The 23,611-nt window shown below is 42.7% G+C and overlaps 1 protein-coding gene across 4 annotated transcripts in view; it reads left to right on the forward strand.

Annotated features, from left to right (window-relative positions):
* Positions 1-23,611, forward strand: part of LOC121559067 (scm-like with four MBT domains protein 2) — a 34,131-nt gene that overhangs the window by 4,680 nt on the left and 5,840 nt on the right. For 2 of the 4 annotated variants that reach the window (XM_045215579.1, XM_045215581.1), the window contains exons 3-13: positions 5,285-5,379; positions 7,679-7,919; positions 9,302-9,322; positions 16,592-16,680; positions 18,950-19,193; positions 20,535-20,632; positions 21,684-21,785; positions 21,929-22,159; positions 22,756-22,882; positions 22,966-23,079; positions 23,184-23,226. In XM_045215579.1, the coding sequence (XP_045071514.1) occupies positions 5,285-5,379; positions 7,679-7,919; positions 9,302-9,322; positions 16,592-16,680; positions 18,950-19,193; positions 20,535-20,632; positions 21,684-21,785; positions 21,929-22,159; positions 22,756-22,882; positions 22,966-23,079; positions 23,184-23,226 (1,405 nt within the window). The remainder of the gene's footprint in view (positions 1-5,284; positions 5,380-7,678; positions 7,920-9,301; positions 9,323-16,591; positions 16,681-18,949; positions 19,194-20,534; positions 20,633-21,683; positions 21,786-21,928; positions 22,160-22,755; positions 22,883-22,965; positions 23,080-23,183; positions 23,227-23,611) is intronic. The other 2 variants (XM_045215580.1, XM_045215582.1) reach the window with 1 other exon arrangement.

Genomic DNA, 23,611 nt, shown 5'->3' on the forward strand with positions numbered 1-23,611 from the left:
CTTCGATCCCTTCCTCATTTTTTGTTTGATGACACATGAAGGGTACAACCATTCATCTCCATTGTATCACAATCACAACAGGGGGTTGTGGTTTTAAAATGCTCAGTGATTGCATTGAAAAGCAGCCATTTTCCAATTTTTCACATTCCTTTTGAGATGCCACACCATTATTGACCTTCACCAAGTTCTCAGAATGCGTGTAGTGCGGGACTATTTTTTTTGTTTTGATTATTCAGCAGGAATCTGCAGCAGCCACTGTGTCAAGCTGTGAGAGAATCTGGTCCAGTTTGCCTGGTCAGGGTCAGTGGTGTGGGGATGTGTCAGCTGACTTGTCATAGTTAGTCTCTCTGTCATTGTTTTCCTGTGTTCACTTCCTTGTTCTGTTCAGCCCTACAAGGTGCTTCTTATCAAATGAACAGACTGGAAAAGGGGAACTCGGATGAAAAGTAATAGAAAACAGGAAAGTTTTGTCTGGCTGAAAGGATAGAGGAAATGCAACTCACCTAGGAGCATTTTCTCAACACTACGATTGATCTAACATCTTTTTAATTATAAAATATATTTTAAAGGATTTTTAAAGTGCTTTTCTAAATCCCAAATACGCTTGAATGACAAGATTACTTTTTGTTAAAAGCGTTCGTAACATGACCCCTTTTGAATCAGGTTGAGATGGATAGTGGAAGGTATGATGTCATAGCCTTTGTAAAGGTCTGGGGATGAGGAGTGTGAACACGCAAACACACACACACACACACTACTATGTGTAAGGGAGAAGATCAAGCCTAGCAGATTGTTTTCAGAAAGCCCCCGACTGCAACAGGTAGTTTCTTCTCTCTCATTGGTGCAGGTTAAGTCCCACACACTCAGTCCCATGAGACACAGCCTAGAGGAGAAACCACACAGAAGGAACAAGAGACACACACACACACACACACACACAGAGAAGACACATTATACCTTGTCCAAGTATCAGTCTCCCACGGGCAAATTGAACAGTTCTCACCTTGAGGAGAAACATTAGTGGCATTACGTGGAACACACACACACACATAAAACTCACAAAAAATCAGATACATTTTCAAGTGACCTAATTTTGGATGGTTGAAAAGAGACAACTTTGTTTCAGCTGGTTCCTGCTGTGTTCTTTATAAAGTTCCTTCCCCATAGATTTTGAGAAATGACATTGGTGTGTGTGTGATCAGATCTCTCCCTACTTGTCTCATTAAATTATGACGTATTTGTTTACACAGTGACTTTGATCGTTGCAGAATGAAGGCGTAAACATTTTTCCCACTCCACGCAAAGTGTATTTCACTCAACTCTTTCGCTAGGGACTGAGGAAATATACTGTTTTGTTTACAACATTATTCCTGTTTCATTGCTTTTTCTCCACTGCATTGTAATTTATTTTAATGTTATTTAACCTTTATTTTAACAGGGAGTCAATGCTGAGACCAAGGTCTCTTTTCCAGATGAGCCCTGTTTAGCACAAGAATACACATAAAAATACAATATACAGTTGTATGAAAAAGTTTGGGCACCCCTGACAATTTCCATGATTTCCATTTATAAATAATTGGGTGTTTGGATCAGCAATTTCATTTTGATCTATCAAATAACTGATGGACACAGTAATATTTCAGTAGTGAAATGAGGTTTATTGGATTAACAGAAAATGTGCAATATGCATCAAAACGAAATTAGACAGGTGCATAAATTTGGGCACCCCAACAGAAAAATCATATCAATATTTAGTAGAGCCTCCTTTTGCTAAAATAACAGCCTCTAGATGCTTCCTATAGCCTCTAATGAGTGTCTGGATTCTGGATGAAGGTATTTTGGACCATTCCTCCTTACAAAACATCTCCACTTCAGTTAGGTTTGATGGTTGCCGAGCATGGACAGCCCGCTTCAAATCATCCCACAGATTCTCAATGATATTCAGGTCTGGGGACTGGGATGGCCATTCCAGAACATTGTACTTGTTCCTCTGTCGTTGTCTTGTTGAAATGTCCAGCCCCGGCGTAACTTCAACTCTGTGACTGATTCTTCAACATTATTCCCAAGAATCTGCTGATATTGAGTGGAATCCATGCGACCCTCAACTTTAACAAGATTCCCAGTACCGGCACTGGCCACATAGCCCCACAGCATGATGGAACCCTCACCTAATTTTATAGTGTTTTTCTTGGAACACTGTGTTCTATTGCCGCCATGCATAACGCCCCTTGTTATGACCAAATAACTCACTCTTTGTTTCATCAGTCCACAGCACATTACATAAAATGTAAAATTGTTATTCCAAAATGAAGCTGGCTTGTCCAAATGTGCGTTTGCCTACCTCAAGCGACTCTGTTTGTGGCGTGTGTGCAGAAAAGGCTTCTTCCGCATCACTCTCCCGTACAGCTTCTCCTTGTGCAAAGTGCGCTGAATTGTTGAACGATGCACAGTGACACCATCTGCAGCAAGATGATGTTGTAGGTCTTTGGAGGTGGTCTGTGGGCTGTTTTTGACTGTTCTCACCATCCTTCGCCTTTGCCTCTCCAATATTTTACTTGGCCTGCCACTTCTGGCCTTAACAAGAACTGTGCCTGTGGTCTTCCATTTCCTCACTATGTTCCTCACAGTAGACACTGACAGCTTACATCTCTGCAATAGCTTTTTGTAGCCTTCCCCTAAACCATAATGTTGAACAATCTTTGTTTTCAGGTCATTTGAGAGTTGTTTTGAGGCCCCCATGTTGCCACTCTTCAGAGGAGAGTCAAAGAGAACAACGACTTGCCACCTTAAATACCCTTTCTCATAATTGGATGCACTTGTCTATGAAGTTCAAGGCTTAATGAGTTCACCAAACCAATTGTGTGTTCCAATTAATCAGTGCTAAGTAGTTACAGGTATTCAAATCAACGGAATGACAAGGGTGCCCACATTTTTGCATAGCCTATTTTTCACATCTGATTTAATTTCATACAACTTAATATTGCTACAATAAAAATCTTTGTCTGGACAATACCCCAGTACTCAGCTTTTATTAGAAAATGAATGGCATGCCACTGTGATCATTTTCTGTGATGACAGAGTTAATTATTATGCAGCCTCAGAGGGGTGCCCAAACTTTTTCATACGACTGTACACATTCAACTACACATCCATGTACACATTAAAATACTCGTTATTATATACAACAATACATGAAAAGCAAAACACAATCATAAAAAACAGACCCATTCTCCAGTAAAACAGGTCCCCTAACAGCAGTCTGAAGTGCCCTAGAGGCCAAAATTCCTCCAATTTTAAAGTGCATTGGGGATCATTCCACACGTAAGGTGCAAAATAACTAAAAACAGATCTACCCAGCTCAGTGGCGATCGAAGGAATCTCCAGAGTTAGCCATCCCTGAGACCGGGTCTGGTATCTTGTACGTCTCTATAAGTAGCGGTGTAACGGGCCACCAAACCCACAGATCAGTACGTGTTGCGGTTTTGGGGTCACGGTTCAGTTTCAGTACTGCGGGAAAATGAAATGCCATGCTCAATGTTCAGCATTCATAATGTTCCTGGCATTGTCTGTTGTGACAGGATTGTTATGTTGGGCCTGTCAAGTTTCCACTCTGTTGCTACGTTTGTAACCATGTGGGAGGTGGGAATTTACGAGTTGTGAAGTCTTAAATATCAGATGGATGCATTCATGTTATTTGAACAAGCAGCGTCAACCATAAACTAAAAGTACAACTATCATGCTTGTAAACAAATTAGAGTTCAAAAACCACCAGAATGGATTTATTTTAACTGTCGAAAATACTGTTATAAAGGCCATTTCCTTAGTAGTTGACGTCAGAGGTCACCATGTGAGAGAAGTGGGTGCTCAGGATGATAGACGAGTTCCCCTAGTAATTATCAGATGGAGGGCTGTTGAAGTGGAATTTTTTTAGTCGGATGTGGTATATTCCCACTTCCTTACTTGGTTACGAATGCACCATGACACTGCCTCCTTAAGTGCCAGATGCACAGTTGTGACTCTCAGAAAGGGGGCTTGTCTGTAGCATGGGATATCTCCCATTCCGGGGTAATGTAATGGCCTGTCACTGTTAAGAAAGTGCAACACAGGGTGCATTGGCCAATTCATTGAAAGCTTTGGCTTGCTTATAGAGAGCGGGTACTACCGGTTTGCTTAAATGGGTGCAGGAGGGAAGTTTGTAACGTGGCTCGAGCACTTACACAAGGTACTGAAACGGTCTATTCCCAACCACCGAAAATGGGCGCATATCCGCGGCTAGAAACCAAAGACTGTAAAAAAAATATAAACATAGTCTACCTATCGCTCTTGTAATTTCTTTGGCCCAGTCAGAACCAGCTGCCAAGGAATGCTTGAATGCAGAGGTGAAACGATGTTGTGTTTCTTTGCGTTTCCGTCTTGCTCCAGTATACTGGGGTGACGTCAGCGTATGTGTCAACATATTTAAGATGTTGGCAGCTGCATAGGCTATTCTCGTTGAGCATTGGCGACATACTGTAAACGTTTTATCCACAACTCTCTGTCCGTCGCCGTTGTAATCTACTGGGAAGCCAAAATGTTCCCAAACTGGAGATTTAAACAATGGAGGATCCCCCAATTCTGGTTTATCGACCCCCACCACTCGCCATCGTACAGAACTAGCTCCCAGCGGCGCCTCACAAAAGGACCGTTTTAAATGCAGCAATTAAGATTCTAATTTTGATTACAATGTGCGCATAGGCTCTAGTTGTTTGAACGGAATAGACTGAAAAATAATGTTCCGCTCAGATTTACTGAAGAGGCATACATTTTCATACTTTTTTCCCCGTACTGGTTCCCCGTGGGAATCGAACCCACAACCCTGGCGTTGCAAGCGCCATGCTCTACCAACTGAGTCACACGGGACCTCTCAAAGCCTATAGGGCTAGTTTAAATTTTTATGTATTCATTCGGGTTCACAGTGCGGCCCGAACTTTGATACAGAATGCAGACGTGTATTGAACCTATCGCCTGCAATAAATTATGATAAACCGCTATGATAAACTGCGTCCAATGGCTTCAATACAGTGGCAGCTGCATTCATATAGACGATATCCCCCTAGTCTAAAACCGGTATGAATGTCGACTGAATGATTTGTTTCTGCTATTTAATTAAATAAAACATGTCATTATTGAGTGTGATGCTGTTATGGTTGTTTTTGTATGGTGATTTTTATGTTTTGTCATGTCAGTGTAATTGTGACTGGGTTGGTGGCAGTCAAAATGACTGACAGTGCTTTCTTCCAATCAGACGCAGACTCCATGGAGGAAGAGGCAGACTTTAATTGGGAGGAGTACCTAGAGGAGACGGGGGCGACCGCTGCACCCCACACCGCTTTTAAACATGTGAGTGAAAAACACACGTTCTTTACATTTCCATAACCCTCACAACATCTTGTAAATACTGTTATTGAATGAGTGGCATTCATGCAAATCCTTTTAAACATGTGTTTGAGTGAGAATGTACTTTAGCTAATGATGTTAAACACAGTGTAGTTAGGCTTAGGCTTACCTGCTGAAGACCACACTCAAATACAGTCACATATTCAGTCACTGCTGTTGACGGAGACTCGCATACCAGAGATGACATACCCTGTTCTCTCATTGTTGCGTCTGTGCATTCGGAAAGTATTCAGACCCCTTGACTTTTTCCACATTTTGTTACGTTACAGCCTTATTCTAAAATCGATTTAAAAAAAAAAATTCCCCTCATCAATCTACACAAAGATTTTTTGGTACCCTTTCCCAGATCTGTGCCTCGACACAATCCTGTCTCGGAGCTCTAAGGACAATTCCTTCAACCTCATTGCTTGGTTTTTGCTCTGACATTCACTGTCAACTGTGGGAACTTATATAGACAATGTGTGTGCCTTTCCAAATCATGTCCAATCAGTTGAATTTACCACAGGTGGACTCCAATCAAGTTGTAGAAACAACTCAAGGATGATTAATGGAAACAGTATGCACCTGAGCTCAATTTCGAGTCTCATAGCAAAAGGTCTGAATACTTATGCAAATAAGATATTTCTGTTTTTTAATACATTTGCAACAATTTCTAAAAATCTGATTTCGCTTTGTCATTAAGGGGTGTTGTGTGTAGATCAATGAGGAATTGTTTTTATTTAATCAATTTTAGAATAAGGCTGTAACATAACAAAATGTGGAAAAAGGGAAGGGGTCTGAATACTTTCCGAATGCGCTGTACACAATGCATGTGTATTTTGGCATCATACACACGTAAATTCCATTTAGCATTGATTCCATTGAATCCAACCCACACCAAAACAGCTGGCCTGAACCCAACCCACACAATTACTCAGAGATTATGACTCAGGCTCAATGAAAGTTGTGAAAAGGTGGAAAAAGGCACCTATACCTTATATCCCTCAAACTCAACTCTAGATGTCGAAGCCAGTGACACTGCCTTTTCCCATTGTTTCCCCTCTAATAAGGGACTGATTTAGACCAGGGACACCAGGTGGGTGCAATTAATTATCAGGTAGAACAGAAAAGCAGCAGGCTCTGGACCTCGTAGGGTAAGAGTTGAATACCCCTGCCTTAAATGTTACAGTACTTCCCAGTCTTGCCTGTTGTAGTGTCAGACTACCAGTAGTAGTAGTGAAGCCTGATAGACAGCTGTTCTTCAGGAGGCCTGCCACACAGCCACACAGCTGCAGGGGACTATGGGAAAAGGCAATATATAAGTAATCCTACATAATGTAGCAGAAAGAAAGGAGCATACAGTTTGGTAGTAGACATCACTTTCAGTGGGTTTAATGACGTTGACTGATTTCATAGATGTCAGTTTAAGCGGGCTCAAGCTCTGTGTGTGAACTGAAGTCCATGAGGCGTGCGCTGATGTGATTGCCCAGTTGGACACGTCATAGATGATCATATTTGAATGGGAGTTTTGTTGGTAAGTGGAATGAGTCACAGGAAAAAGAGCATGATTTCCCCTGAAAATGTGATTCTGTGAAATAGTGAAATATCTCTCATGCTCTCAACAGACCTAGTGCGAATTGAAACAGTGATTCTTTGTGGGGTAGCTCTCTTTCATGAGGCCATTTGCATTGTTTTTAGTTCTAAGATGTTGGCTTTTTCCAGTAACACAGGCAGTGTGTGTTTTAGATATGTGTTAGTGTGAGTGCAGCATGTGGCTATGGTTGAAACACATTACATTATCAATTTCCTGGTACACTAGCCCTTTTAGTTATGTGCTCTATCTCTCATGTTCTCTCTGTGAGTCACTGTCCGGAAAGGCCAGATTGTTTAGAATATTCAAAGTGGTTGAAAGATCAGTGGAACTTCAAAGAACCCTTGACACTTGTGAACAAACAGGTTCATAAACAGATAGTGTGGGTGGGGAGCTTTTAGAAATCCCCTGTGTCATACCTGTTCATTACCTGTGGCCACCTGTGTTTTACTCTGTCAATCATGGCTCAGCGAGCCAGTCAGACGTCCCTCATTTTTCATGTAGACCTGTGATGTCATTCACTTTAGAACGTCAATGTATAGATCTGCTTTATCTTGCCCAATGCACTTGATTTACCTATTAAGTGCAAGCCTATTATAATCAAGCTCACCTATCAGTGTAAGTGAGGGCGGGCTCTTGTGTGACGTGGCGCTCTCTGATTGGTCCTCGCAGGTGGACATCAGCCTACAGAGCAGCTTCCAGCCGGGGATGAAGCTGGAGGTGGCCAATAAGAGCAGCCCAGACACCTACTGGGTGGCCACCATCGTCACCACCTGCGGCCAGCTGCTGCTGCTGCGCTTCAGTGGCTACGGAGATGACCGCAAGGCCGACTTCTGGTGTGATGTCATGACCGCCGAACTCCACCCAGTAGGCTGGTGCTCCCAGAACAACAAGACCCTCCAACCCCCTGAAGGTAGGGGCACCACCTGGGAACTCGCATGCACACAACACACACACACACACACACACACACACACACACACACACACACCTGGAGCTGTGAGTTGATATGTGATCACACACACCTTTACATTTGCGTTTTACACGTGAATATATACATCTTAGTCTATAGTGAATTAACACACCCTCTTTATCTGTGGCTTTATAGCTCATTTTTGATACTTGAGGAATTATACTGAACACACACCTGTAGCTGGACTTTACTTGACCTCATAGTATAATAAAACACCTGTAGCTTGTAGAGACCCCAATAGAACTAGCATGACTTTCTCCCTTCCACCCCCCGATCCTTCTCTTTCACCCCTTCCAAAGCTTGTCAAAAATAAATGCCATCTATAATTTAGCATCCAATCCTCCTTTCAGCGGTCTTTCTAGAAAAGGCATTTTCACACCGGATCATCTCATCCGCACATGACTCACCCTCCATAACAGATTTATTGATGGTGATTTTTGGGAGCATTTTTTGTTTTCAAGGAGACTATAGCTGCATTTGCTTCTAATTGACTTTATTTTCACACCGCAATCTTTACCTGGTGGCAAATCTCACTTCGGGGGAAAATTAGGACAGTGTAAAAATATATAAAGGGCCTATAGAAACTGCAGCAGTGGGGGATAAAATGTGCTAGATTTTTATGTAGCTTTAATTGATATTTTAACACATACACTGGAGCATGAGTGGCCACAAGAGAAACATAGAGTATCTCTGTGTTGGCAGAGACCTGATGGGGTGAGGGGACTGAATGGCTATGAAATGGACTCTAATAACCGTGCATGTTTAGTGGGTTAGATGACACCCAAGGGACTGGGTAGTTAACACACGCCATGGCACACACACACACACACACACACACACACACACACACACACACACACACACACACACACACACACACACACACACACTCTCGTTTAGATTTGACTCAAGAGATGTTGTGTTTATTGGTTTGTCTATAATAAGGGTTTGCATGAGAGGTGGACACAGACTGTTGGTGTGAGTGTATATGTGTTTGCTAGCTACTGTATACGGCTTAGTGAATAGGGCTGGTAGACCTAATGTATTTGCAGAGGAGGAACAGGTGGGGAGTGGAAGGCTGTAGTATGTTTCACTAAGCTGGTAAAGTAATATAAGGTTACATTTAGACAACCTTTCCTCTTCATGTTTTCTCCTTAATGCGATAATTGATCAAATTACAGTGATCTTCCCCTTCATTGCTATTTGTCATCAAGCCTCTTGCATCATGCCAAGCAAAGTGAGTGTATGCATTGTATGCGTGTGTGTGTGTGTGTGTGTGTGTTTCTATGTTACAGTTACCTTTATTTCTTTCTGTTTCTCAGATAACGTTTACCTAAGAAAAGGTAAGCAGCCCTATCAGTCTTCCTGACTAACTCGCCTGCCTGCCTGCTGGCTCTAGCTAGCTGTTAACTGCTAACATGGACCAATGTTTCTTCTCAGCAAAACATTTGTAAATGGGATCCTTGGGATGTCCAACTCTGAAGTCACCCCATTGAAGTTGACATTAAAAACGGTTATTAGGGTTAGGTAGGGTTTTGGTTAAGGTTATGGGTAGGGTAGGGGTTAGGGTTAGGGTTAGGGTTAGGGTTTAGGGTAGGGACGTCCCAAGGATTCTGCAAATCACTAACCTTCTCAGCATTGCATGTGTGCTTCCTTTTCCTCCTTCCTGTCAGCTTACAGGAAGTTGCCTCAGAGTTTGTTTGACTCTTATACCCCCCACGTCTTTCTGCATTGCCCTCTGTATTTCCCCATTCCTGCACCTCTCCACCACCTATTATTTTGGAGGGATAGATGTTAGAAGTGTGCTGGCCTCATTTCTATCTGTGGTCCTCTATAGCTCAATTGGTAGAGCATGGCGCTTGTAACGCCAGGGTAGTGGGTTCAATCCCCGGGACCACCCATACGTAAAAATGTATGCACACATGACTGTAAGTCGCTTTGGATAAAAGAGTCTGCTAAATGGCATATTTTATATTATTAGTGTGGTTCTTGAATTACGGTGGCATTTGGGCATGACATTTTGGTAACATCAAATATAAATTTTAGGTCAATTAGGATTTTTGGAAATGGAGGCCACAAATTCTCAAATCTAAGGTCATCAATCCTTTAAAAATTATTTACAGTGATATGATTCATCATTTTGCTCATGTTATTTCCTTTCATTTTAAATTGACTAACACCAAGTGACACTTTGGATTTAGACACCAAATTATTAATGGAATCCTCAAATGTATGACATACTAACAGGGTGTGATAAACTAATATGTTTATTTAATATAGACCCCTCCCCCGATAACAGTTTGCCACTGGAGAGAATGCTCAAGGTCCTTGTAATCAGTGATTTTCAAGGTGGTAACACCAATGACATAAAACTGATGGACACACATTATACTAGTTTTTAAAAAAGAATGTATTTTAATAGCCTTCCTTGTTTTGTTGATCTATACAATATATTAAATACTTTTGTTCATTATTCAAAACAATAGATCGATAAGCCTATCTCCACACCATGTCACTACACCTCTACACATCACCAGTGGGACAAGCCAATTTGCTAGCCCCCAGTAGTTTCTACAATGCATACAAATATATGTGTTGCAGTATAAAGGACCTACATACACACATTCTGTGGTAGTCAGTCTCACTGTTGTTTATAGGCTCTGTCAACTGGAGAGGAGAGACATGAGGGGGGCAGAGTTCAGAATATAACTTTAGAACATCTGTGTGTGTGTCAGTGGTGTAAAGTACTTAAGTAAAAATACTTGAAAGTACTACTTAAGTAGTTTTCTTTTAGTATCTGTACTTTGCTATTTATATTTTTGACAACTTTTACTTTTACATTACTACATTTATAAAGATAATTATGTACTTTTTACTCCATACATTTTCCCTGCCACCCAAAAGTACTCGTTACATTTTGAATGCTTAGCAGGACAGGAAAAATTGTCTAATTCAAGAGAACATCCTTGGTCATCCCTACTGCCTCTTATCTGGCGGACTCACTAAACACATGCTTCGTTTTGTAAATGAGTGTTATCTGTTAATAAATAAAAACAAGAAAATGGTGCAGTCTGGTTTGCTTAAAATAAGGAATTTAAAATGATTTATACTTTTACTTAGTATATATTTTAGCAATTACATTTACTTTTGATACTTAAGTATTTTTAAAACCAAATACTTTTAGACTTTTACTCAAGTAGGATTTTACTGGGTGACTTACACTTTTACTTGAGTCATTTTCTATTAAGGTATCTTTACATTTACTCATGCTGCTTACGCCAAATCCTGCCATCAGCATGACGAAACAGGAACCGGGATTGCGTGCCCACTGGAGCTGCTTCTTATTGTTTTTAGCTGATAGGAGTAGAACCCGGTGTGATCTGCTGCAATAGCCCATCTGTGACAAGGACCGACGAGTTGTGCATTCCATTCTGCACACCACTATTGTACTGCGCCGTTATTTTCCTGTTTATGTCCCACCTGTTATTTTGGACGATTCTTGCCGTTCTCCTTCGACCTCTCTCATCAGCGAGCTGATGCCCACAGGACTGCCGCTGACTGGATGTTTTTTGTTTGTTGCACTATTCTCGGTAAACCTTAGACACAGTCATGCGTGAAAAGCCCAAGAGGCCGGCCGTTTCTGAGATGCTAGAACTGGTGCGCCTGGCACAGACGTTCATACCATGCTCAAAGTCGCTTAGGTCACTAGTTATTCCCATTCTAACGTTCAATCGAACAGTAACTGAATGCCTCGATGGCTGTCTGTCTACTTTATATAGCAAGCCACGGCCACGTGACTCACTGTCTAGGAGCGAACCATTTTCGTGAACGGGGTGGTGTACCTAATAAACAAATGTTTTCTTAATAAGTAACAGTTAAATAAAACAGAAAATGTATTATTTGTCATGTTTTTGTCATTTAAAATTGTTTTTGCATGGTGCCAAAGTCAAGGAACAGCATTTACCATCGCAATTCAAGAATGACTCATCATTTTTTTATCCTAGCACCGGTATACTCAAGTTTAGGATGTGCATATCATCTTCCTGTTCCACCAGTGTGTATTACGAACATGAAACTCTCTCAGACGGTTTTCCACTAGACAGCAGGTGTCTCAGCCTAGGATCTTAGCTTGTCTAGACATGGCTGACACTCTGCCTGCTCGGCACATTCTACAACACATTCTCAGAATTCACCAGGATTCCTACTCCAGAATTACCAGTGTTTGTGTGTGTGTGTGTGCAGGGCTCTAAATTTACATGTTTTATTGGTAGCACTGGTGAAGTTAGGCACACCACTCTAAAATGTGCAGTTTTGTTACACAACACAATGCCACAGATGTCTCAAGTTTTGAGGGAGAATGCAATTGGCATGCTGACTGCAGGAATGTCCACCAGAGCTGTTGCCATAGAATTTAATGTTCATTTCGCTACCATAAGCCACCTCCAACGTCGTTTTTAGAGAATTTGGCAGTACGTCCAACAGGCCTCACAACCGCAGACCACGTGTAACCATGCCAGCCCAGGACCTCCCCATCTGGCTTCTTGTTCAGTGTAGATTAAAACACTTCGGTGAACTGTTGGAATCATAGAAATACAATGATTATTCTAATTCTATGGTTGGTGTTTGGCATGACAACAAATTAGGTAGGATTTATGACAGGGTAGGAACCAAAGTGCTGGTCAGTGTTTCCTAGGGTACCCTAATAGCGTTTGAATAGATGCATAGTTATATTTAGACAAAGAGTTTAGAATAGGCATTAACGATGAGCTTTAGGCACATGCCAGTTTCCTTAGACTAACTAACTGGCGTTTTGCAAAGAGCAAGATTCACAAACTATTATTATAATAGAGAACATGTGGATTCATATTTAGAAGCAATGTGGAAAGCAGCATCGTTGTTGTTTTGGAACAATCTGTTGAGTGCATGCTGAGAGAAACAGGCACAGCGTGGAGGAGCTGTCTATGTGCTGCCTGCCTGTTGAGTGACAGGGGGCAGGGCTTCAGCCTGTCTTGTTTGAGCAGGGTTGCAGCGAAATATTGTTACGCTTTTTTAAAAATTCCAATTTCGCACAGCAAAATATTTGGCTGCATATGCAAGCCCTGTGTGTGTGTGTGTATCTTTTATGTTTGTTTGCGTTCCTGTGTGTGTTTGTGTCAGGAGGTTTGAGGGTGTCACAAGTTTAGTCATGTGATAACAGCGCTGCTCTCAGAACCCCACAGAGGTCATTTGCATAATGCATTCGCCACACTCACTCCTTACTGCCAGGACCTGCTAGAGATGAGGCTCTGAGATGGGGCTCAGGCTCACAGCTGTGTGTGTGTGTGTGTGTGTGTGTGTGTGTGACCTGCCTCTGTCCTTAATAGTGCATGAGTTAATCCTTAGTTGGCAGGAAGGACTACACACATGCATCATCCTGGTCAAAGACGAGCCAAGTTAACACAAGGCACTCAGAAAGAGCAGGCCAGGACTGATTTGATACCCAAATTACCCATCCTCCCATCTCCACCACCTGATTTGCAACAGCTTTGTATTTGCTGTGTGTGTGTGTGTGTGTGTGTGTGTGTGTGCGTGTGTGTGTAGTATGGTGTGGATGGGTGTAGTCCCATCTCCCAATCTCATTTGCTTGTCTCCATTTTCATAATGATTATATAACTAGTGCTGGATGTATTTAGTGTGAGACAGTCTTTTAGAGGGCAGTCTTTTAGAGGGCAGTCTTTTTCTCTACCTAGCCAGGTGCTATTAGGTTTAGCCAAGCGTGTCATTATAGTAGCAATTTACAAACGCCCCACCCCACCTACACACACACACACACACACCTCATACACACTCTAAACCCCTTATGTCCTGGGGGCAGTAAATTCACCGCACTTACTGTAAACACGTCTCTGAGTTAATTCATATTTCATGCCTGTCTCTTATTCACTCCTGACTTCTCATCAACATGGCTTTACGTTAATGGTTAACATCATCACAAGCTAGTGCGTCTCCCCCGTCGTAAAACACCTACACATGATTTAGCCTATCAGAACAGAGAGGTGTCTGTCTGTCCTGTTGGCTGTTATTCAGTGACTATTGAGCTACATTTCTGACTATGAATTACATTCACCTGCATGTTTTGGCTTTTTTTCTAGAAGGTAGTTTGTTGTCAACAACCCACCTGGTTAAACAATGGGGTACTTATGTACTAGCAGTAAATTATTAGATTGTTACGCTAGATATTAAACCCTGATATATGGTCTATGGTTATACTATTAATTCAGTCTTACAGGATCCCCTGGAGACTTAGTAGATAGAGTGGTTTACTATGCCACTGTAATAATAATGACTAGATAAGCACTGTGAGTGAGACTGAGAATAAATAGTCTAATTTGGTCCCATTAGCCCTGATTAGAATCTGCTGTACTGCTGTGATCACATATAAAAACATCCCTCCCTGCCACGATACAGGCCAGACTTGTTATTTTTAATAATCACTTTGATTATCTTAAATAAGCTTTTGAATTAGCCTTCACTGTCTGTTTACACAATGTCTTGTTGTTGGATATGCAAATCAGATATTTTTTTGTATGGTGGATATTTGTTTGGATGTCTCCAAGTATAGCAAAAGCAAGGAGAGGAGAGAGAAACGAGAGGAGAGGATTGGGGGAGGGGAGAAGACGAAAGATCGAAAAGGGGAGAGGGGGTTCTCTTCAAAGTAAATTATGCAGTTATTGTTTTGTGGAAGTCAGGATTTGCCTCAGTCTATCGCCTGGAGGATGGGCAAGATATATATATTTTTTGTATTATTATTATTATTATTATTATTATTATTTACATGCAAACTAGTACTGTAAATACACTCTGGACCGGAGGGAGCCGAGGAGGTAGAACAGAAAAAGGAGGGAGGGAGAGAGGGGGAGGGGCTGAAGTTCAGATGCCAAAGGAGCAGCCTGCATTCTGCTCTGTGGCCTATTCTAAATGGCTTGATGACTAATCTAGCAGGATCTGTAAAAATAGTTTATCTATTTCTGCACACCGGAGATCATCAGGAGCACCGTGTGTGTGGAAAGAAAATATTCTGACAGGAAAAAACACTATTATTAACCAGGGCTGGTGGAGAGATGTACTGGGGCAGAGAGACATTATTTGTAACTGTATTTGCACCATGTATGGAAAAAGGGATCGGCCATGTCCCGAGACAGATTTGTTTGTAGGAAAATTAATTGACTGTTTCTCTAAATCTGTCTCATCTGGCTTCAGAAGAATATACTAATGAGAGAATATAAAATGAGGGAAAAATACCTCTGTTCTCTCCCATAGGAATTAATTATTCTATTTGTTTTCTAAGTGTGGCTTGGCTTAATAACAGATAGCAGTGTAATCCTCCATGATATAGGCTACTGCTGGCCACTAGTCATTCTACGGTGACTCATCTCACCTTGCCCCATTGAGTCAGATATTCTCTGAATCTTTGTGTCCAATCAGTGACTGTAAACCTGCCAGTATTAGATGTCTTTGGAGAGGGCTGAATAATTTGTCATTTAAAAATAGATGTCTAGTTTTGCTTGAGAGAGATGTGTGTGTGTGTGTGTGACTTAGTAGAACCACAGAGTTTCTAAACATCGCGAGACTTCCGGGAACAATTGTGAAACAGACCAAGCAGACTAGGCCGGTTTTGGGGGTTTGAGAAGTCAATGAGAGAAGTGAAAAATGATTCCTTAGTTCTCATGTGTCAAACACAAGGCCTGCGCAATGACTTGGGTTGTCAATTCATTTTGGCCCGCTTACATAGAGCCCGCGATGCGCTGCACTACAAGTCACAGCAAGCACTGCCAACGTGCTGCACGCCAAATGGCAGTTTCTTTCAATATGGCCCTTGTGCTGATTGAGTTTGACACCCCTGCATAGTTGTTCATTTTCATGAAAACTAAAAGCACAACCTAGATTCGAGCCAATGTCTTTAAGTAGTTGAACATGGTATTACTCCAACCTTGTGAAATTGACAAACTGAAACGTTTACATTTTAGTGGAAAACAACTTTATATCGAAGGAGTGCGTTTGATTTGACGGCCTGCACATGCGCAGTTCGGTGCGAGACGACCGTTAAACCCCATGACATGTTTCTATGCATGAGCTTAGCTAGCCAACGTCGCCATGACATCGCCTACAAGTGTGATCGGGGGATTTCTATTGGAGAAGCACTTTCTGCCTATCTTCTTACTGTACTGTCTTTGGTAGACCTGTGTATGCCTGTGGGAAGTCACTAGTCAGCGTGGAGTCAAAGTCAAATCAAGACCCACGATGCACCATGAATTATACATCACTACTGTTGCACTGTGGGAAACAGAAAGTGGAGTAAACAAACATGTCCTATGCAAATTAGCAGGAACCAGCCGTTTAAATGGCTCTGGAGAGGGTGATGCATGTGTTCGTTCATGCCTGCCTTATTCTACCATACTCCCATTGTACCTCTCTAAACACCTGTTTATGTGGACTGCTCTATACTGCAGTGCTCTGTAGCTAACTGTTTTCCACGGTTGTTCACTGCTTAGCCTGGTGCTAATAGTCATGTAGGGTTTTGCATGCACAGTATATTTGACCATCTATCTCTCTCTCTCTGTTCTGTCTTGTAGCCATCAAAGAGAAGTACAGTGACTGGACAGATTTTCTCATCCAGGACTTGACTGGCTCACGGACCGCACCAGCAAACCTACTGGAAGGGGTGAGTACTGTCTCAGTGCGCGTGTGACTGAGTACGAGACAGAGAACGAGGGAGAGAGATAATGAGACAGTGTATGTGTAGGTGACACCCTTGTATTAACCATAAACACATTTAGAGCTTTAGCTAATCTGTTGAGCTCTGTATGTTGAGCTGAGGTTTCACCCCAGATAATACCAGTTCCCTCTCAAAGAGGGGAAATCACACATACAGTGCCTTCAGAAAGTATTTTATACCCCTTCACTTATTCCATATTGTGTTGTCTTACAGCCTAAATTCAAAATGCTTGCTCTCACCCATCTACACACAATGCCCCATAATGACTAAGTGAAAACATGTTTTTAGAAATGTTTGCAATTGTATTGAAAATTAAATACAGAAATATCTCATTCACATAAGTATTCACACCCCTGAGTCAATACATGTTAGAATCACCTTTGGCAGCAATTACAGCTATGAGTCTTTCTGGGTAAGTCTCTAAGAGCTTTGCACACCTGGATTGTACAAATGTTGCACATTATTCTTTAACATTTTTTATTTTGTTGATCATTGCTAGACAGCCACTTTGAAGGGTTGCCATATATTTTCAAGCCGATTTAAGTCAAAACTGTAACTGGGCCAATCAGGAACATTCAATGTCGTCTTGTTAAGAAACTCCAGTGTATATTTGGCCTTGTGTTTTAGGTTATTGTCCTGCTGAAAGGTGAATTTGTCTCCCAGTGTCTGTTGGAACGTAGACTGAACCAGGTTTTCCTCTAGGATCTCTCTAGAATCTTGCCTGTGCTTATCTCTATTCCGTTTCTTTTTATCAAAAAAAGAAAACTCCCTTGCCGATGACAAGCTTACCCATAACATGATGCAGCCACCACCATGCTTGAAATTATGAAGAGTGGTACTCCATGATGTGTTGGATTTGCCCTAAATATAATGCTTTGTATTCAGGACATATAGTTAATTTCTTTGCCACATTTGATGCAGTTTTACTTTAGTGCCTTATTGCAAACAGGATGCATGTTTTGGAATATTTTTTATTCTGTACAGGCTTCCTTCTTTTCGCTCTGTCATTTAGGTTAGTATTGTGGAGTAACTACAATGTTGTTGATCGATCCTCAGTTTTCTCCTATCACAGCCATTAATCTCTGTAACTGTTTTAAAGTCACCATTGGCCTCGCTGAGCGGTTTCCTTCCTCTCCTGCAACTGAGTTAGGAAGGACGCCTGTATCTTTGTAGTGACTGGGTGTATTGATACACCATCCAAAGCGTAATTAATAACTTCACCATGCTCAAAGGGATATTCAATGTCTACTTCTTTTTAATTTTTTTACAAAGGGGTTGAAAACTTATTGACAAGACATTTCAGCTTATAATTTTTTATTAATTTGTTGAAAAAAATCTAAAAACATAATTTCACTTTGACATTATGGGGTATTGTGTGTAGGCCAGTGACACATTTTACATTTACAATTTAGTCATTTAGCAGACACTCTTATCCAGAGCGAATTACAGTTACTGCATTCATCTTAAGATGGCTAGGTGGGTTTGGGTGTAGGGTTTGAGCATAGCCTGAAGGTAGGGAGGGGCAGTTCTTCTTGCTGCTCTGTAGGCAAGTACCATGGTCTTGTAGTGAATGTGAGCTTCGACTGGAAGCCAGTGGAGTGTACAGAGGAGCGGGGTGACATAGGAGAACTTGGGAAGGTTGAAAACCAAGGGGGCTGCAGCATTCTGGATAAGTTGCAGGGGTTTGATGGTACAAGCGGGGAGCCCAGCCAACAGCGAGTTGCAGTAGTCCAGACGGGAGATGACAAGTGCCTGGATTAGGACCTGCACCTCTTCATGTGTGAGGTAGGGTAGTACTCTATGGATGTTGTAGAGCATGAACCTGCAGGAGCGAGTCACTGCTTTGATGTTTGCAGAGAACGACGGGGGTTGTCCAGGGTCACGCCAAGGTTCTTTGCACTCTGGGAGGGGGACACCATGGAGTGTCAGAAGGGGGGAAGGAGAAAAGTAGTTGAGTGTCATCCACATAGCAATGATAAGAGGGACCGTGTGAGGATATGACAGAGCCCAGTGACTTGGTGTATAGAGAGAGGAGGAGAGGGCCTAGAACTGAGCCCTGGGGGACACCATCTATTTTAAATTCAGGTTACAACACAACAAAAAGTCAAGGGGTGTGAATACTTTCTGAAGGCACTGTACACACAGATTTGAATTCTTTCCATCGATTCCCTTTTTCCCTCCCCCTCCCCCTCCCTCTCCACATCCTTCTCTCCAGCCTCTGAGGGGGAAGAACACAGTGGATCTGATTCTGGAGGGTTCGGTGATGGAGGTACGGGACCTCACTGACCCTTCCCTCTACTGGGCCGCCCGCGTCGCCCAGAACATCGGCGGGAGGCTCCGCCTGCGCCATGTGGGTCTCCAAGACGACGCCCACGACACCTGGCTGTTCTACCTCGACGTGAGGCTCCGCCCACTGGGCTGGGCTCAGGAGAACCGCCTGTCACTGGAGCCCCCAGCAGGTAAGGGGGCGGGGTCATAACTGCATGGAGTGAGGGGCTCTGGGTCACATTCAGCTGTGTTAGTGTTAGTGCTGGGCTGAAATGAAAACCTGCAACATTCCAGGACTCTCCAACTCTATTGGACTTACAGTTTATTAAGGGTATACTTATGAATTATATCCCATGAGAGCCATAGATTAGGATAAAATGGTGGCCTTGATCTAGTGAGGATCAATGTTACACCCATACGTTTTTATGACTATGTTTTACGCCATTCAGAACAGCTGGGAGTTTCCCTTCTCTCTGTTCAATATCATAAACCCCCTTATGAAGTCTCTCTCTCTCTCTCTCTCTCTCTCTCTCTCTCTCTCTCTCTCTCTCTCTCTCTCTCTCTCTCTCTCTCTCTCTCTCTCTCTCTCTCTCTCTCTCTCTCTCTCTCTCTCTGAATGACTCAACGTGGCTTCGGTTCATATTCGAGATGTAGATCTTTCAGTTTCAATTTCTACAGAACTGATGACTGTATCAAAAAACGCCTTTGCCTTTCCACAGAACACAACACACGCAATGTCACAATCATAGCAACACACTCACACTTGCAATGACACACATAATATTTTTCCTTCAGACATACATATACTGGTCGACTGTTGGAACACAAAATGGAAAATGTACAACTCTACATAACGTTAGAAATCTCCTCTCCAAATTATTGCAAATGATCAATAGAAATCCATATGAGTGTCTCCAGTCCCAGGTTTCAGTTAATATAATATAATATGCCATTTAGCAGATGCTTTTATCCAAAGCGACTTACAGTCATGTGTGCATACATTTTTACGTATGGGTGGTCCCGGGGATCGAACCCACTACCCTGGTGTTACAACCGCCATGCTCTACCAATTGAGCTACAGAGGACCAGTTAAGCCAGTTTGTAGAGAGTGGGAGGAGGAGGGAAGGGGAGGGTCATGTGGTTGTAAGACTTATTCCTTTAAATGACATCTGATTTAAAAAATAAACATTTGGGAAGCACTGGGAGAGGTTTGCTCAAAGGGATAGTGTGAGATGTTGGCAATGAAGCCCTTTTTCTACTAACCCAGAGTCAGATGAAGTCATGGATACCATTTTTATGTCTGCATGCAGTTTGAAGGAAGCTAAAGGTAGTTTCGTGAGCCATTGCTAACTAGCATTAGCACAATGACTAGAGGTCTACAGGTACAGCTAGCATGCCAAGTAGAAAAAGGGCTTGATAGACAAAATATTGCACTATCCCTTTTAAATAAACAGTTGGGAGAGATTTGTAAGGTCTTTCATTTGATGCTGAGCTTGAGAGTTATACTCTGACATCTCTCTCTCTTGTCTCAGAGTTGCGTGGCCTGAAGCGCGCCCTCGAGTGGCAGGAGGCCCTGGAGGCAGCGCGGAGCGAGGCCCAGCAGAACCCACTGCCCCTGGAGGTGTTTAAGGTGAGGGTCAGCCACACAGGAAGTAGCCCTGTGACACAGGAAGTGCTTCTACACACAACCCACTTCCTGAGTACTCTTGCCTGCTCAGGTGTGCAGGTTCATCAGTTCCCATGACCATTCTTACTGTGTGTGCGATCAGGCCATGTGGGGCTGGTGGTTAAACAGTTACACAAATCCAATACTCACTTAATCAATGTTGTCAAACCCCTGAGTTCCAATCAGTCATTTAACAGACAATATCATGTTATCAGATTCCACTCAGCCCAGTCAAAGCTATTCTCTGTCCTGGCACCCCAATGGTGGAACAAGCGTCTCCCTAATGTCAGGACAGCGGAGTCCCTGCCCATCTTCCGAAAAATCTGAAACCCTACCTCTTTAAAGAGTATCATAAATAAATCCCATGGCAAAAAAAAAAAGATGCACTTGTCTTTTCCTAATAGCGCTGACTTTGCTGATAGCCACATTGTTGAGGGAAAATGTACTTACTACGATTGGGATATGTTGTTGTCTCAGCTAGCTATCTTAAGATGAATGCAAGTTGCTCTGGATAAGAACGTCTGCTAAATGACTAAAATGTCAATGTAAAATCTTTATGCTACATGGCTCAGACACCTCCGCTCCTATCTGTGTGTGTGGGTGTGTGTTTATGGTGGGTGTGTTTATGGTGGGTGTGTAGTGATAAGCTGCTGTCTTTCCCACGCCCCTCTTAAGTCTGGGTGTGTACCTGTCATACAGACTACAGTGATCTGGCTGGACCTGTCTGATTGCCTCACGCCTCCATGGCAGTGGGTTTTAAAGGGCCATACTAGCTAGCTATATTTGTCTCTATAGGTCAAATACACCTGTCACAGACAATTAGTTAGACTCACATAGGCATTATTTGATCTAACTCAGAGCATATTTGAGCAGTTGAGCAGGCTAGTAAGTAATGACAAAGTAATATGATTTTCATTATATAGCCTAACCCCACTGCTTTAGTGTTTGTTAACAAAGCCTGTTTGCAATGACCATTATAACGTGTGTGTTTTACACTGTGACTCGGTTGTTTCAGGACCATGCAGACCTGATCAAACACTCCTTCAGGACGGGGATGAAGCTGGAGATGGTGTCGCCATTGGAGCCGTTCCACATCTGCCCTGTATCTGTCACACAGGTGAGCCTACCTGACCATCTCAAACCTTAGCCAACTGTATCTAACCCCACCAAACAAACCTAGTCATACCCTTAAAAGTGTTTCTATGTGTTAATGAAGCCATGGTTATATCGCCCCCATCATTCTGTCTCTTCTCTCTGTAGGTCTACAATGAGCACTACTTCCAGGTCACAGTGGATGACCTCACTCCAGAGGCCACACCCCTGTCCCTGGTGTGCCATGCTGAGTCGCCGGGCATCCTCCCCGTCCAGTGGTGTCTAAAGAACGGGATTGGTCTAGAGCGGCCCAGGGGCTACTTGAGCCAGGACTTTGATTGGGCAGACTACCTGAAACAAAGTGGGACTGAGACCGCCCCCGACGCATGCTTCCCTGATGTAAGATACTTTATCTTCCTTCCTCCTTCAATTCCTTGCCTCATCCTTCTCTCTCCATCCCGCTCCTCTTCCCTCTCTCAATGCCTCTTCTCCCCACTGTCCTCATCCTTCTCTCCCTCCCCCCTCTTCCTGCATTTCCATCTATCTCCCTCTTGTCATCCCTGTCCCCACCCCCCTTAAAGCTGCATTATGTCACTTTTTGGGCGACCCGACCAAATTCACATAAATGTCAGTCATAGATCTGTCATTCTCATTGAAAGCAAGTCTAAGATGCTTGGGTCTGTTTTCTGCACTATTTATATGCTTCCCGTTAACTTTCGTTTTTGCGTCTTTTACTTTAGGTTTTGTACACCAGCTTCAAACAGCTGAAAATACAATATTTTTGGTTATGGAAAATATTTTCCACAATGGTTTAGATGGTACAATGAGTCTGTACACAATGACTGCTTGTTTTGTCACATAAGGAAATGGTGGAGCGATTTCTGCATATTGCACCTTTAAATTAATGATTATACATAAACAACACAGACATTCCCTCTTAATTGTCAGAAGGATCCATTGTTATGTCTACTGTTTATCCCATTGGCTGTCTGTAGGCGTGGCAGAGCCGAGGCTTCGCTAAAGACATGTGGCTGGAGGCCGTTAACCCTGTCAGGCCCGCCGAGGTGTGTGTGGCTCAGATCACACAGGTCAGGGGTCGCCTGCTGTGGCTCAGACTGGAAGGTGAGACGTGTGTGTGTGTGTGCGTGCGTTTGTGCGTGTGCATGGACAGCTGTCTTACCCCATGCTCTTTTGTCCCTCTCCAGGTCTATCTAAGTCTGTCCCGGAGTGTATTGTGGATGTGGAGTCCATGGACATCTTTCCTGTAGGATGGTGTGAGACCAATGCCTACCTCTTGACTCCACCACTGAAGCCTGTCTGTATGTATCCCTCATCTCTCTCTCTCACACATACACACACACACACACACACACACACACACACTGTGCACAGTGCAAACCCTATTATTTTCTGTTGATTGTAGGCCAGCAGCAGAAGAAGATAGCCGTCGTTCAACCAGAGAAGCAGTAAGTTCGCTGATGCTCCAAAACTACAGAGAACCACTCCAATTTAAAACCCTCACTATTCCATTCCCTTTTGAAAATCCCCATCCAGCACTTTAACAGTTCCATCACACAGATTGCTATTCCACTCTAAAAACAAATCAATGCATTGCCAAGCCATTTCAGCACCCACAGAAATGCACGCCCTATACTTTACAATAGAAAACCCTAGATGGAGAACACACTCAAGTAGATTCCTTAAAAAGCCTCAAGGCCCCTCTCTCTCAAACCATACCCTTTCCACCGAAACAGTAGCTAGCTGTTCACTTGGAAATTGCCTTTTTTTCAGCGGACAGATTTGTTATATTGACAAATGACATGTTTCAGTAGCGGCTGGGAAACGTAGCTC

Source organism: Coregonus clupeaformis, unplaced genomic scaffold, assembly GCF_020615455.1.
Source record: "Coregonus clupeaformis isolate EN_2021a unplaced genomic scaffold, ASM2061545v1 scaf0474, whole genome shotgun sequence".
In the NCBI taxonomy this organism is placed as follows: domain Eukaryota; kingdom Metazoa; phylum Chordata; class Actinopteri; order Salmoniformes; family Salmonidae; genus Coregonus; species Coregonus clupeaformis.